The sequence below is a fragment of the Hyperolius riggenbachi genome, chromosome 3, assembly GCF_040937935.1.
Source record: "Hyperolius riggenbachi isolate aHypRig1 chromosome 3, aHypRig1.pri, whole genome shotgun sequence".
In the NCBI taxonomy this organism is placed as follows: Eukaryota; Metazoa; Chordata; class Amphibia; order Anura; family Hyperoliidae; genus Hyperolius; species Hyperolius riggenbachi.
Genome location: NC_090648.1, coordinates 32424377 through 32440066, shown reverse-complemented (window position 1 = coordinate 32440066; position 15690 = coordinate 32424377). Strand labels below are relative to the sequence as shown.

General features: G+C 47.6%; 1 protein-coding gene across 4 annotated transcripts in view; it reads right to left on the bottom strand.

Annotated features, from left to right (window-relative positions):
* Positions 1-15690, bottom strand: part of LOC137562525 (acetylcholine receptor subunit epsilon-like) — a 54094-nt gene that overhangs the window by 23849 nt on the left and 14555 nt on the right. For all 4 annotated transcript variants that reach the window (XR_011030129.1, XM_068273939.1, XM_068273937.1 and 1 more), the window contains exons 3-4: positions 14978-15022; positions 13784-13893 (exon numbers count right to left, since the gene is read on the bottom strand). Coding sequence is in view for 3 of the 4 variants with exons in the window: in XM_068273939.1 (XP_068130040.1) it covers positions 13784-13893; positions 14978-15022 (155 nt within the window). In the remaining variant the exon portion in view is untranslated. The remainder of the gene's footprint in view (positions 1-13783; positions 13894-14977; positions 15023-15690) is intronic.

Below are 15690 nucleotides of genomic sequence, written 5' to 3'. Positions count from 1 at the left end.
AGGAAGAGGGAGTGCGGTGTTGGCCCTGACAATCCAAGTGGAGAAAGGGCAACTCACCAATGCGATGGAGGAAGAGGGAGCGCAGTGTTGGCCCTGACAATCCAAGTGGAGAAAGGGCAACTCACCAATGCGATGGAGGAAGAGGGAGCGCGGTGTTGGCCCTGACAATCCAAGTGGAGAAAGGGCAACTCAACAATGCGATGGAGGGAGAGGGTGTTGGCCCTGATGACGGCATACCTGACAGGGCCAACACTGCGCTCCCTCTTCCTCCATCGCATTGGTGAGTTGCCCTTTCTCCACTTGGATTGTCAGGGCCAACACCGCGCTCCCTCTTCCTCCATCGCATTGGTGAGTTGCCCTTTCTCCACTTGGATTGTACACTCTTTCTTCTCTCTTTCGAGGCACTACGGTGTCCTCATTGCACATCTGCCCCATTGGGCATCCGGTACGTCTTTGCATCCTTGGCACTTTATTTACATGCATCCAAGTGCATGAGTTTTTCACTCTTACAGGGTTTCTCACTCCCTGCATCTCTTTCTGCACCAGCCCCTGTTGGGCAGATTTTTGTGTCACCGTATTGCACTGCTTTGGCACTCTTCACATGCCTCCATATGTACAGTAATTACAGGTACACAGGGGGGCATCTGCAATGGCATAAGCACACATCGCTGACTCTCTGTCACACTCACCTGCCTGGAGGTCATCGGCGGTCGCGTGCGCGTGTCTTTCCGCGCGCGCGAGCACGCTGGGTCTTGTAGTTCTTCCACATGGTTTCCGGCGCGCGGACTGTTGCGCGCGCGTGCGCAGACGAATGCATGCATAGAGTGCTGCGCACTGCGCATGCGCAGGCGTTAATTCTGGCGCCAAGACCAATCTCCCACAGTATATAAGCAGCACTGCCCTCAATGGCAGTGCTGTTGGTTCTGACAGTTTGTGGCGTTTGCTATTATCCTGCTGATTATCCTGATTGATTCCTGTATTGACACCGGCTTGTACTTTGACGACTCTCTGATCTCCGCCTGCCCTGACCTTTTGGCTTGTGACCTCGACTTCTGATCCTGATCCGCCTGCCCTGACCTTGGCTTGTGACCTCGTTATTCCAGTCTGCCGCCTGCCCTGATCCTTGGCTTGTTACTGAACCCCGGCTTGAAGTCCTGCTCCTGCCTTCTCCTCATAGTAGTGTCCTCTGTTCTCCAAACCACTGTGGGATTATTCTGAGCGCAACCTGGTGGGCACTAGGCAGCGAAGTACCCACTTCCCCCTCCAGGGGTTGTGGTCCTGCTTCCCCCTCAAGGGGTCGTGGGTGAAGACCCGTGGTCACTTAGACTCTGTGCTCAGGTAGTCCACTCCGCAGTGGGGAGGTCAACAGCACCCCAGCATCATGACAGTAACCAACAGCCAGAATGGACACAAGAGAAGAGTCTTCACAGATGGATCTACTGTGTGAACTGGTGTCGCAGTTACGTATCTCAGTGGAGGAGGTCCAAAGAGGCTATCATGAGATCCAGGAACATCTGCACGGCCAGATCGCTGCCCCTGCCCAAGTCGCTGCTCCAGCCCCGGTTGTGTTGCCAGCTCCAGCTCCGATTGAATCAGCTGCTATCCCCAGACCAGAACCTAAGCTGCCGCTACCTGATCGCTTTACGGGGGATCGCACCAAGTTCAGATTGTTCCGTAGTGCCTGTCAGCTTCACTTCACCCTGTTACCCAGAACTTACTTTAATGAAGAGATTAAGGTTGGGGCCGTCATCTCGTTGCTCCAGGGGGAGCCCCAAGCCTGGGCACTCCGACTAGTAGAGGAACGTCATCCAGCCCTTTCGGACACCACAACCTTTTTTGAAGCAATGGCAGAGTTATATGACGATCCTGGTCGTGGGGCCTCTGCAGAATCTGCATTACAATCTCTCAGACAAGGAAGGAGGCCGATGGAAGATTATGTTACTGAGTTCCGTCACTGGTCTGGAGATACTACTTGGAACGAGGGAGCTCTCAAGTTCCAATTTAGACAAGGCCTTTCCGAACAGTTGAAAGATGAGCTGGCCAGAGTGGGCGTACCTGCAACTTTGAAAGAACTTATCAGTCTCTCCATTCAGATTGACCGCAGATTACGTGAAAGACGCCAAGAAAGGTCTGGTACCTTCTGACTAGTCTGGTCACCTTCTGTGCCCTCAGCAGTGCCTGTTCCTGTGGCGTCTACTTCATCCAGTGCTCTGGACCAGTGGCGGCGCCAGGGGGGTGCTTGGGGGTGCTCGAGCACCCCCTAGAATTGTCCAAGCACCCCCAAAGCACCCCCTGGAGTGAACTGACTTCAGGCGTCTAAAAGACGCCAAGTCAGTTCACACACCGGCAGCACGGAGCAGCAGGCAGGGCTACGGTAAGATGGCCGCCCGGAGCCCTGTTCTGCAGACTTCGGGCGGCCATTTTCCCGTAGCCCTGCTCTCTGCATGCAGGCAGGAAGTCTCGTCGTGACGTCGGGAAGGAAGAGGATCGTGGGCGCGCGGGCGCTGCGCGCCACAATGAGGTCGGGACTCGGGACGGGAGGTCGGGAAAGAAGGTCTTCTGGCTGTAGGTGAGTAAATGGGTTTTTCTTTTCTTTTTCAGGTGATGCGGATTGTGCATATTGGGGTCATATCTGCTACGGATTGTGCATATTGGGGTCATATCTGCCACGGATTGTGCATATTGGGGTCATATCTGCCACGGATTGTGCATATTGGGGTCATATCTGCAGTGGCGGCTCCAGGAAATTTTTTTAGGGGGTGCTATGCAGGTGCTGGACCAATTTCCGGGGGAGCTGACGACCTGCGGCGCGCGAAGCGCGCCGCGCCAAAAATGGGTGTGGCCACAACCTGCGGCGCGCGAAGCGCGCCGCGGCGAAAAAATGGGCGTGGTCATGACCGGATGAGGGCGGGGCTAACTGTAATTTAAAGTGAACCCAGGGTGAGAGTGATATGGTGGCTGCCATATTTATTTCCTTTTAAACAATACTAGTTGCCTGGCAGCCCTGCTGATCTATTTGGCTGTAGTAGTGAACTGAATTACACCAGAAACAAGCCATGCAGCTAATCTTGTCAGTTCTGACAATATTGTCAGAAACCCCTGACCTGCTGCATGCTTGTTCAGGGTCTATGGTTGAAAGAATAAGAGGCAGAGGACCAGCACGGCAGCCAGGCAACTGGTATTGCTTAAAGGGAGATAAATATGGCAGCCTCAATATTATTCTCACCTCGGGTTCCCTTTAAAAGTGCAACGCAAAGACAGAGGGCCCAAGTTTTGGTGACCCTTTTCCCAGAAAATTCACATAATTGTGCAGGTTTTCTCAAGAAAATACACGTAATGTGAGCAGATTTTAACAAAAAACACGTCCAATGACCCCAATATGCACAATCGTTATCAGATATGGCCCCAATATGCACAATCGTTATCAGATATGGCCCCAATATGCACAATCGTTATCAGATATGGCCCCAATATGCACAATCGTTATCAGATATAGCCCCAATATGCACAATCGGTAGCAGATATGACCCCAATATGCACAATCGTTAGCAGATATGACCCCAATATGCACAATCGTTATCAGATATGGCCCCAATATGCACAATCGGTAGCAGATATGGTCCCAATATGCACAATCGGTAGCAGATATGGTCCCAATATGCACAATCGGTAGCAGATATGGTCCCAATATGCACAATCGGTGGCAGATATGGTCCCAATATGCACAATCGGTGGCAGATATGGTCCCAATATGCACAATCGGTAGCAGAAATGACCCCAACATGCACAATCGGTAGCAGATATCGCCCCAATATGCACAATCCGTAGCAGATATGACCCCAATATGCACAATCCGTAGCAGATATGACCCCAATATGCACAATCCGTGGCAGATATGACCCCAATATGCACAATCCGTGGCAGATATGACCCCAATATGCACAATCCGTGGCAGATATGACCCCAATATGCACAATCCGTGGCAGATATGACCCCAATATGCACAATCCGTAGCAGATATGACCCCAATATGCACAATCCGCATCACCTGAAAAAGAAAAGAAAAACCCATTTACTCACCTACAGCCAGAAGACCTTCTTTCCCGACCTCCTGTCCCGACCTCCTTGTGGCGCGCAGCGCCCGCGCGCCCACGATCCTCTTCCTTCCCGACGTCACGACGAGACTTCCTGCCTGCATGCAGAGAGCAGGGCTACGGGAAAATGGCCGCCCGAAGTCTGCAGAACAGGGCTCCGGGCGGCCATCTTACCGTAGCCCTGCCTGCTGCTCCGTGCTGCCGGTGTGTGAACTGACTTGGCGTCTTTTAGACGCCTGAAGTCAGTTCACTCCAGGGGGTGCTTTGGGGGTGCTTGGACAATTCTAGGGGGTGCTCGAGCACCCCCAAGCACCCCCCTGGCGCCGCCACTGCATATCTGCCACGGATTGTGCATATTGGGGTCATATCTGCCACGGATTGTGCATATTGGGGTCATATCTGCTACGGATTGTGCATATTGGGGCGATATCTGCTACCGATTGTGCATGTTGGGGTCATTTCTGCTACCGATTGTGCATATTGGGGTCATTTCTGCTACCGATTGTGCATATTGGGGTCATTTCTGCTACCGATTGTGCATATTGGGGTCATTTCTGCTACCGATTGTGCATATTGGGGTCATATCTGCTACCGATTGTGCATATTGGGGTCATATCTGCTACCGATTGTGCATATTGGGGTCATATCTGCTACCGATTGTGCATATTGGGGTCATATCTGCTACCGATTGTGCATATTGGGGTCATATCTGCTACCGATTGTGCATATTGGGGTCATATCTGCTACCGATTGTGCATATTGGGGTCATATCTGCTACCGATTGTGCATATTGGGGTCATATCTGCTACCGATTGTGCATATTGGGGCCATATCTGCTACCGATTGTGCATATTGGGACCATATCTGCCACCGATTGTGCATATTGGGACCATATCTGCCACCGATTGTGCATATTGGGACCATATCTGCCACCGATTGTGCATATTGGGACCATATCTGCCACCGATTGTGCATATTGGGACCATATCTGCCACCGATTGTGCATATTGGGACCATATCTGCCACCGATTGTGCATATTGGGACCATATCTGCCACCGATTGTGCATATTGGGACCATATCTGCCACCGATTGTGCATATTGGGACCATATCTGCCACCGATTGTGCATATTGGGACCATATCTGCCACCGATTGTGCATATTGGGACCATATCTGCCACCGATTGTGCATATTGGGACCATATCTGCCACCGATTGTGCATATTGGGACCATATCTGCTACCGATTGTGCATATTGGGACCATATCTGCTACCGATTGTGCATATTGGGACCATATCTGCTACCGATTGTGCATATTGGGGCCATATCTGATAACGATTGTGCATATTGGGGCCATATCTGATAACGATTGTGCATATTGGGGTCATATCTGCTAACGATTGTGCATATTGGGGTCATATCTGCTACCGATTGTGCATATTGGGGCTATATCTGATAACGATTGTGCATATTGGGGCCATATCTGATAACGATTGTGCATATTGGGGCCATATCTGATAACGATTGTGCATATTGGGGCCATATCTGATAACGATTGTGCATATTGGGGTCATTGGACGTGTTTTTTGTTAAAATCTGCTCACATTACGTGTATTTTCTTGAGAAAACCTGCACAATTATGTGAATTTTCTGGGAAAAGGGTCACCAAAACTTGGGCCCTCTGTCTTTGCGTTGCACTTTTAAAGGGAACCCGAGGTGAGAATAATATTGAGGCTGCCATATTTATCTCCCTTTAAGCAATACCAGTTGCCTGGCTGCCGTGCTGGTCCTCTGCCTCTTATTCTTTCAACCATAGACCCTGAACAAGCATGCAGCAGGTCAGGGGTTTCTGACAATATTGTCAGAACTGACAAGATTAGCTGCATGGCTTGTTTCTGGTGTAATTCAGTTCACTACTACAGCCAAATAGATCAGCAGGGCTGCCAGGCAACTAGTATTGTTTAAAAGGAAATAAATATGGCAGCCACCATATCACTCTCACCCTGGGTTCACTTTAAATTACAGTTAGCCCCGCCCTCATCCGGTCATGACCACGCCCATTTTTTCGCCGCGGCGCGCTTCGCGCGCCGCAGGTTGTGGCCACACCCATTTTTGGCGCGGCGCGCTTCGCGCGCCGCAGGTCGTCAGCTCCCCCGGAAATTGGTCCAGCACCTGCATAGCACCCCCTAAAAAAATTTCCTGGAGCCGCCACTGCTCTGGACATACCTGAACCCATGCAGCTGGGTTTAGCCCGACCTGCGATCTCCCAGGAAGAACGTATACGCAGACGTACTGCCAACTTCTGTCTTTACTGTGGTGCCCCGGGACACTTCCGTGTGAACTGCCCAGTGAGACCTTCGGGTAAGCTTGTGTCCTCAGCTTCGACGAACAAGGTTCCGTTCCTGCCTGCCTCTTCTCATGTCCCTCTTACCCTCTCGTTGCAGGGACCTCGAGGAGAGATCGTAAGGATCAAGGCCATCCTTGACTCCGGTGCTTGTTCCTGTTTCCTTGACCTCCAGTTGGCCCAGCAACTCCAGCTTCCTATCCGCAACAAGTCCCGTCCTCTCTCCATTCAGTTGGCGGATGGGTCAGCTATTCATTCTGGACCCATTACCTCAGAGACTTATCCCCTGCTTGTGACCATCTTCAAAGAACATCAGGAGTATCTGAGTTTTGATTTACTCCCATCACCTCTGTTTCCAGTCATTCTGGGCATGCCCTGGCTGAGCACCCACAATCCTATGATTAACTGGAGTACGGGTGAAGTCAGCTTTCACTCAAGTTACTGTTCCCGTTTTTGTTTTTCCCGAGCAGGGAGCCTTTTTTGTTTGGAATCTGAGAGAAGTCATCTCATTCCTTCTGCCTACCATGATTTCTTAGACGTTTTTGATAAGAAAGGAGCTGATGTTCTTCCTCCTCATCGTATCTACGACTGCCCTATTGATCTGCAGCAAGGTGCAGCCATACCTTTTGGCAGGGCCGGCGCTACCATTAAGGCAAAGGAGGCAGCTGCCCCAGGGCCCCAGAGCTTGTAGGGGCCCCCAGTGGCTACAAGAGGAAAACATTTTTTTTCAAATCGGCCTTATAGTTTTTGAGAAAATCGATTTTAAAGTTTCAAAGGAAAAAAAAACACATTTAAAAACCTGTCGACTTTAATGGTTAATAGCAAATCCCCCTAACATGCTACAAACCCTAAATTTGCAGGATATGTTAAGGAGCTCATTAGGAATAAGAGGAAAAAACAATTTTTCAAAAAGACCTTATAGTTTTTGAGAAAATCGATTTTAAAGTTTAGAAGGAAAAAAGTATAGTTTTAAATGCGGTAAATGTCACTTTTAGTAGCAAACCTAACGGTAGTGTAATTTTACATACATCAAACGAAAGCGCAATAAATTTCCTGATGGGGTTTCCAGGGGGTCTATACGCAGCCGCAGCGCTTTGGCCAGGGATCGCTATAAAGCCGCAATATGGCTGTATGAAGATCCCTGGCATTTTTTCCTATTTTCCCAATTTTTTTTTTTTATGTTTAGAGTGTGGGAATTAAAAAAAAAAAAATTATGTGGGGTCCCCCCTCCTGAAACTTTTTAACCCCTTGTCCCCCATGCAGGCTGGGATAGCCAGAATGTGGAGCTCCGACCGATTGGGACTTCACACCCTGACTATACCAGCTGCAAAAAAGGTCCCCTAATGCCGATTTTTGTTCCGGGGTATATGTTGGGGGACCCCCAGGTTTATTTTGCCCTGGGGCCCCATTGTTGCTTAAACCGGCCCTGCCTTTTGGAAGAATTTATCCTCTCTCTGAACCAGAATCTAAGGTACTTAAGGACTATATTGAGGAAAATCTCAAAAAGGGCTTCATTCGACCCTCTACCTCACCTGCTGGAGCGGGTATCTTCTTTGTGGAGAAGAAAGATGGTTCTTTAAGGCCCTGTATCGACTATCGAGAGATGAATAATATCACAATTAAGAACCGTTATCCTTTGCCACTCATGCCAGACTTGTTACAAAGACTTCGTACTGCCCGGGTCTTCTCAAAACTGGATCTTCGGGGAGCTTACAACTTGGTCAGAGTCAGTGCCGGAGATGAGTGGAAGACTGCTTTTCGCTCCAGGTTCGGACACTTTGAATATCTGGTGATGCCTTTCGGCCTATGTAATGCCCCTGCAACATTTCAACATTTCGTTAATGACGTCTTCAGGGACTTTATCGATAACTTTATGGTGGTGTACCTGGACGATATACTTATCTTCTCTTCTTCCCTCGAGGAACACCGAGTTCATGTCAGGAAGATTCTTGCACACCTTCGTGTTCATGGACTATACGCAAAGCCAGAAAAGTGTGAATTCGATAAGGAGAGTATTCATTTCCTGGGTCTCAAGATTTCTTCCCAAGGCATGGAGATGGACAATCAAAAGGTCTCAGCCATTCTGGAATGGCCTGTCCCTACTGACCGAAAAGCTGTTCAACGGTTCATCGGATTCGCTAAGTTCTACAGGAGATTCATTCAGAATTTTTCACGCATTGTTGCACCAATTACTCAGTTGACCAGTACTCGTGTTTTCTGTTTCGTTGGTCTCCAGAAGCCCAATCTGCATTCGAACTATTAAAGGCTTGTTTTACGTCCGCACCTATCCTGAGACATGCCGATCCTACCAAGGCTTTTGAACTGGAGGTAGACGCCTCTGAAGTAGCCATCGGAGCAATCTTGTCACAACGTTTTGGTCCTAGTTCTTTCCTCCATCCGGTTGCCTTTTTCTCCAGAAAGCTTTCCGAGTCAGAACGAAATTATGATGAGGCAGACCGAGAACTCTTGGCCATCAAAGCAGCTTTGGAAGAGTGGCGATACTTACTTGAGGGTGCTGAACAACCTATTCTTATCTTCACCGACCATAAGAACCTTGAGTACCTCCGGACAGCAAAACGATTGAAACCTCGCCAGGCCAGATGGTCTCTTTTCTTTTCCCGATTCAATTTTCATGTGACGTTCCGTCCAGGGGACAAGAACATCAAACCAGACGCCTTGTCCCGCATGTTTGAGATAGAGTCTACTCCCGATCAAGTTCCAGAGACTATTCTTGCTCCACAGCATTTCCTGTTACTGCAACCATGTCTCCTCGACCTCATTAGACAGTCTGCATCCAGTTCTCATTTGCCTCCGGGATTGATTGCCAAAGATAAATTATTTTACTTCAAGGATAAACTGTTTGTACCGCCCGAAGCACGACTTCCGGTCCTGAAAGCCTGCCATGATGAGAAGCTGTCTGGTCATTTTGGCGTAAACAAGACCCAGGAGCTTTTTCAGAGAACTTTCTGGTGGCCAGAAATGGCAATGGATTGCCGCCAGTATGTCCAGTCTTGTGAAAGATGTGCTCGATCCAAGAGCTCCCGTAGCAAGCCGTGGGGCCTTCTCAACCCTTTACCTGTGCCTACTCGTCCTTGGGATAATATTGCTCTAGATTTCATCGTGGAACTTCCTCCTTCTGAAGGCTACACTGCCATCCTAGTAGTGGTTGATCATCTCACAAGATGGCCCATTTTCTTCCTCTCAAAAGTATTCCCACAGCTGCAGAGACCGCCAAGGTCTTTCTCAAAGAAGTAGTGAGACTCCATGGGCTTCCCTCCGACATAGTTTCTGACCGGGGGGTCCAATTTACGTCAAAGTTTTGGCGAGAACTTTGCAAGAATTTAGGAATTAATGTTTCTCTATCATCCGGTTACCATCCACAGTCCAACGGGCAAACAGAGAGAACTAACCAGACTCTTGAGCAGTACCTCCGGTGTTTCACTTCAGCTTCACAGGATGACTGGGCTTCTTTGCTAGCCACCGCACAGTTCGCCTATAACAATACTGTTCACTCCACTATCAATCAATCACCATTCTACGCGAATTATGGTTATCACCCAACTTTTCAACCTATTGTTAAACCTTGCTCCAATGTACCTTGTATACAGGAAAGGATCCATCAATTAACAGACAATTTCAAGAAATTGCAGGAGACTTTAGAACAAGCTCAAATCAGAAACAAGAAGTTTGCTGATCGTCATCGCAGTCAGGAGTCGGTTCTGGTTCCTGGGCAATTGGTGTGGTTATCTACAGCAAACCTAAAACTCCGCTGCCCCTCCAAAAAGCTTGGGCCTAAGTTTATTGGTCCTTTCCCAGTCGAGAGACAAATAAATCCAGTGGCCTACAAGCTAGTTCTTCCAGATTCTCTACATGTTCATCCTGTCTTTCATCTGTTCTGTTTAAAGAAAGCTGTTTCTAATAAATTTCCTGGCCGTGATGCTTCCCCACCTTCTCCAGTTTTAGTGGATGGGAATGAGGAATACGAGGTGGAGAAGATTCTAGATAGTAGAAGATGAGGGACGTCTATCCAATATTTAATTAAGTGGAAGGGATTTGGTATGGAAGAGAATTCCTGGGAACCGGCTAGAAATGTTCATGCCACCAGATTAATTAAGCTTTTTCATCAAAGGTTTCCTGAAAGACCGGCTCCTGGTGGCACCCGGAGGTGGCCCGTAGGGGGGGGGGGGGGCAATGTCACACTCACCTGCCTGGAGGTCATCGGCGGTCGCGTGCGCGTGTCTTTCCGCGCGCGCGAGCACGCTGGGTCTTGTAGTTATTCCACATGGTTTCCGGCGCGCGGCGTCGCGCGCGTGCGCGCAGATAGTTGCGCGCACATGCGCGGACTGTTGCGTGCGCGTGCGCAGACGAATGCATGCATAGAGTGCTGCGCACTGCGCATGCGCAGGCGTTAATTCTGGCGCCAAGACCAATCTCCCACAGTATATAAGCAGCACTGCCCTCAATGGCAGTGCTGTTGGTTCTGACAGTTTGTGGCGTTTGCTATTATCCTGCTGATTATCCTGATTGATTCCTGTATTGACACCGGCTTGTACTTTGACGACTCTCTGATCTCCGCCTGCCCTGACCTTTTGGCTTGTGACCTCGACTTCTGATCCTGATCCGCCTGCCCTGACCTTGGCTTGTGACCTCGTTATTCCAGTCTGCCGCCTGCCCTGATCCTTGGCTTGTTACTGAACCCCGGCTTGAAGTCCTGCTCCTGCCTTCTCCTCATAGTAGTGTCCTCTGTTCTCCAAACCACTGTGGGATTATTCTGAGCGCAACCTGGTGGGCACTAGGCAGCGAAGTACCCACTTCCCCCTCCAGGGGATTGTGGTCCTGCTTCCCCCTCAAGGGGTCGTGGGTGAAGACCCGTGGTCACTTAGACTCTGTGCTCAGGTAGTCCACTCCGCAGTGGGGAGGTCAACAGCACCCCAGCATCATGACACTCTCCTTTGCTCTGTGTACATTTACAATTGTTCCCTATATCAGTAGGTTGAGGCAGCAAGTGGGTATTATTATTATTTACATTATCGATGTATATTATTTATTATATATGGTGTGAACCCTGGACATACATGTTTTAATTGTTTTTATTGGTTGTGAAACTTTAATACAATAAAGCTTATTTGCACTTTTTCAATTACTTGAAGTGGTGCTGTGTTTGTGAGGGGATGTTCTTTTGATAGTTGTTCATTGAGTTATTAAGATCCCTTTCTGTACACATCTTTTGTTATTTTTGAGATATTATTCAATATTAAGCTTAACATTACATAGTACCGGTACTTGCCCATTCAGTGATTTACACTAGAGCAGAAACAGAACAATACTAGCAAAGAAAATAGTCTTATATTGTTTTCTAGTACAGGAAGAGTTACAAAAGTGGAAAAGTTGTAATCCCCTGATGACGGCATACCGGCGAAACCTGGTCGGGAAGGAGAGACGGGCTACATATATTCTCTGACAATACCGAAAAGGTTTATTGATAAGGTGCGCTGTATTGATTGTCTGTGCATATACCTTATATGTGATTTCATGCAAGGAGGGTCCAGTATGCATGGAGCCTCAAATGTAAGTTGTTTTTTCATATGTGCAATGTGTTTCAAATAAAAACTGTTAACCCCCTGTTGCAAGGAATAATAAGCCTGTGTTGTGGTTTTTTTACCCTAGGTGGTGGCCACATCTTATATATTGAGCACTTGGGGCAGTCTTTCTCAACCTTTCTATCTTGGAGGAACCCTGTAAATAACTTTTGGATCTCAAGGAACCCCTGCAAACAATTTTTTGGTCTCGAGGAACCCCTATATTTATTTTTCAGGAGGCATGGTATTTAAAGAGAACCCGAGGTGTGTTTAAAGAATGTTATCTGCATACAGAGGCTGGATCTGCCTATACAGCCCAGCCTCTGTTGCTATCCCAAACCCCACTAAGGTCCCCCTGCACTCTGCAATCCCTCATAAATCACAGCCGTGCTGTGAGGCTGTGTTTACATCTGTAGTGTCAGTCTCAGCAGCCCCCCCCCCCCCCCCCCCTGCCTCCTGCATAGCTCCGGTCCCTGCCCCCGTCCCTTCCCTCCAATCAGCAGGGAGGGAAGGGATGCAGGCGGGGACTGGAGTTCTGCAGGAGGCGGGGAGAGCAGCAGACTGACACTATAGAGATAAACACAGCCAGCTCTGACAAGCTGTTTGTCAGCAGCGTGGCTGTGATTTATGAGGGATTGCAGAGTGCAGGGGGACCTTAGGGGGGTTTGGGATAGCAACAGAGGCTGGGCTGTATAGGCAGATCCAGCCTCTGTATGCAGATAATATTCTTCAAACCCACCTCGGGTTCTCTTTAAATAGGTTAGGCTGCTAATTTCACTATCTCCTATTACACTGCCACTCATTATAATGTCTCCTGAGCCCCCAATTTAGTGCTTCTTGTTACAGTACCACCTATTATAATGTGCTCTATTATACTTCCCCCACGATGGGTTAAAATGCCAAGGAACCACTGCAGAGTCCTCAAGGAACCCTGGTTGAGAAAGCCTGACTTGGGGACTGCAGGCAGCAACTGGAGGGGTGTTTTAACATACAGGGCTATTTACTAAAGTTCAGTGACCTATGCAAAAGAGCTTCTCTGAGGTACAGTCCTGTTTCCTAAAGCACTTAAATGATGGGGATAAACTGCATTTTTGAGGCAGATAGATGGTTTGATAGATAATTTCCGACATATCCGATCTCACGTTCAATCGTTTTACTGCTCGATTTCTGTTAGAAGTGAATGGAAATTGATAAGAAAAGATAAGATAATTGAGCGGGAAATCGAGCGGAAAAATGAATTGAAACAAGATCGAACGCCAGTTCGACCGCAAAATCGTGTATTCCCAGCAAAACAGCCAAGAAGCAGTGAGGGACAGCTTTGGATAAGGTTTTACTGCAGGAAAGTTCAAATGGTCATTATTTCTGCTCTGTTTTATAGCTTAAAAGACAGAGTGTGATTTTAAAACTGCAACTGTGACAGAATGATGCAATGTTATTAAAAAAAAAATCTACATAACTGAAAATAAAAATATGAGAGTCTTTTCTTTGCTACTAATGTTCAATTAATTATTCTTAATACATCTACAATTCATTATATCAAACTTTTTTTTTATGTTTGCTTTAAATAATAGTAACAGTAAACATTCTCCCAATTTCAGAGAATCATGGCTGGTTCCAGGCTATAAAGGAAAGGTAATTTTGAAGGACCTTAGGTTGCACCGTAGTTTGGGCCACGTGGGTCCCATCAATTTTTTCACGTAAGGGGAGTTACACTTTCACAATGTGCATATCATTTGGGCCCAGGGCTAAAATCTAGGCCACGTACTTGTTTTCCAGGACGATGTCCGGCAACCAGACCATATCATGCGAGACCCGGACTACCGTTATCCCTCCGTAGTCCGTGTCATTCCAGACCAAGCGGAAGTCATTCCATTCCTAGGACAAAGCAAACCATTAACGGGAAAATGTATACTCTATTCAAATACACCAAAAGTGCAAACTCGGGGTTTTAACTAGAGCCGACACAAATTATCAGTTCACTGTGTACCTCTGAGGAAGCGGTAGTTCATCACGAAACGCATTAGGCCATTATTTGGAGCTCTGCATGTTAAGCTACATGTTATTCCTCAATCTGTATGGACTTGAAGAATTTGTACAATAATAAATGTGATGCTTATCTGAGTAGCAAATCAGTGTCGGCTCCAGTTACAACCCCAAGTCTGAACTTTTGGCGTATTTGAACATTGATAGTGGGAGGGGCATACTTCATATTTGGATGTATACAAATGTATAGTGTATTCAGACAGCTATCTTTCCATGGAGAGATAATTTAGGTTGTATAAAATGTATTTATGAGCAAGTGTTTACCCAACTAATCTCTTGTAGGTTTTGCATCACTGGTTATAAGTGAATGGCCACCTTTAAAGGAATACTGTAGGGGAGTCGGGGGAAAATGAGTTGAATTTACCCGAGGCTTCTAATGGTCCCCCGCAGACATCCTGTGCCCGCGAAGCCACTCCCCAATGCTCCGGCCCCGCCTCTAGTTCACTTCTGGAATTTCAGACAAAGTCTGAAAACCACTGCGCCTGCGTTGCCGTGTCCTCACTGCCGCTGATGTCACCAGGAGCGTATGGCGCAGGCACAGACCATACTGGGCTTGTGCTATACACTCCTGGTGACATCAGTGGGAGCGTGGACACGGCAACTGAGGCGCAGTGGTTTTCAGACTTTAAAGTCTGAAATTCCAGAAGTGACCCGGAGGCGGGGCCGAAGCATTGGGGAGTGGCTGCGCAGGCACAGGATGTCTGCGGGGGACCATTAGAAGCCCCGGGTAAGTTCAACTCATTTTCCCCCGACCCCCCCTACAGTATCCCTTTAAGTAGAAAAAAAAACAATAGAAAAAAATCACTACCCATTTTCGTTATGAAAATGATGAATGTCACTGTTAAATATTGAGTTTTGGTTTGAGCGCTCCTTTAGAAGTAATCCAACAAAGAAGTTGTGTTGATAATATTCTTACCAGCTGGAGCCACACATTGGTCGTCATTGTCTCCTCTTTTTCATTCTGTAACAAAAAATTGAAAAATAAATAGAAATAATATAAAGTTTGAAGTAAACATAAAAACATTATACAAAAAAGGAACAGTAAGAGGTGGGGGCCCTGGGGGGAGGGAGCAAAATATTTACACAAAAGACAAGACAAATATCATTTATATTGCACTTTTCTCCTGGCGGACTCAAAGCGCCAGAGCAGCAACCACAAGGGCGCGCTCTATAGGCAGTAGCCGTGTTAGGGAGACTTGTCTAAGGTCTCCTGCTGAATAAGTGCTGGCTTACTGATCAGGCAGAGCTGAGATTCGAACCCTGGTCTCCTGTGTCAGAGGCAGAGCCCTTAACCATTACACATCTTTAGAACTGTCTCTGACCCCAACTTAAATTCATCATGTGACTTCTTTCACTTAGGTTCAAAATAAAGAAAGTAGATAATTACTGGTTCTACTTACATAACAGATGTATTGTACTGTCCACGCTTTGATGTCAATTCATTTTATATAGTAAATAAAGAGAAAACTGTTTCTGGAATTTTCCATCGTTATTGCCTCTGACTGAAGCCAATCCCAATATCCTTTCTTCCCTTAGGCCTTGTTCACATTGCGTTTGGCTTGTGTGTCCATCCGCGTTGGGCTGTTTTTGAGGCGTCTTTTTTTTTCCGATTCCAGTCGCTTGGGTGGG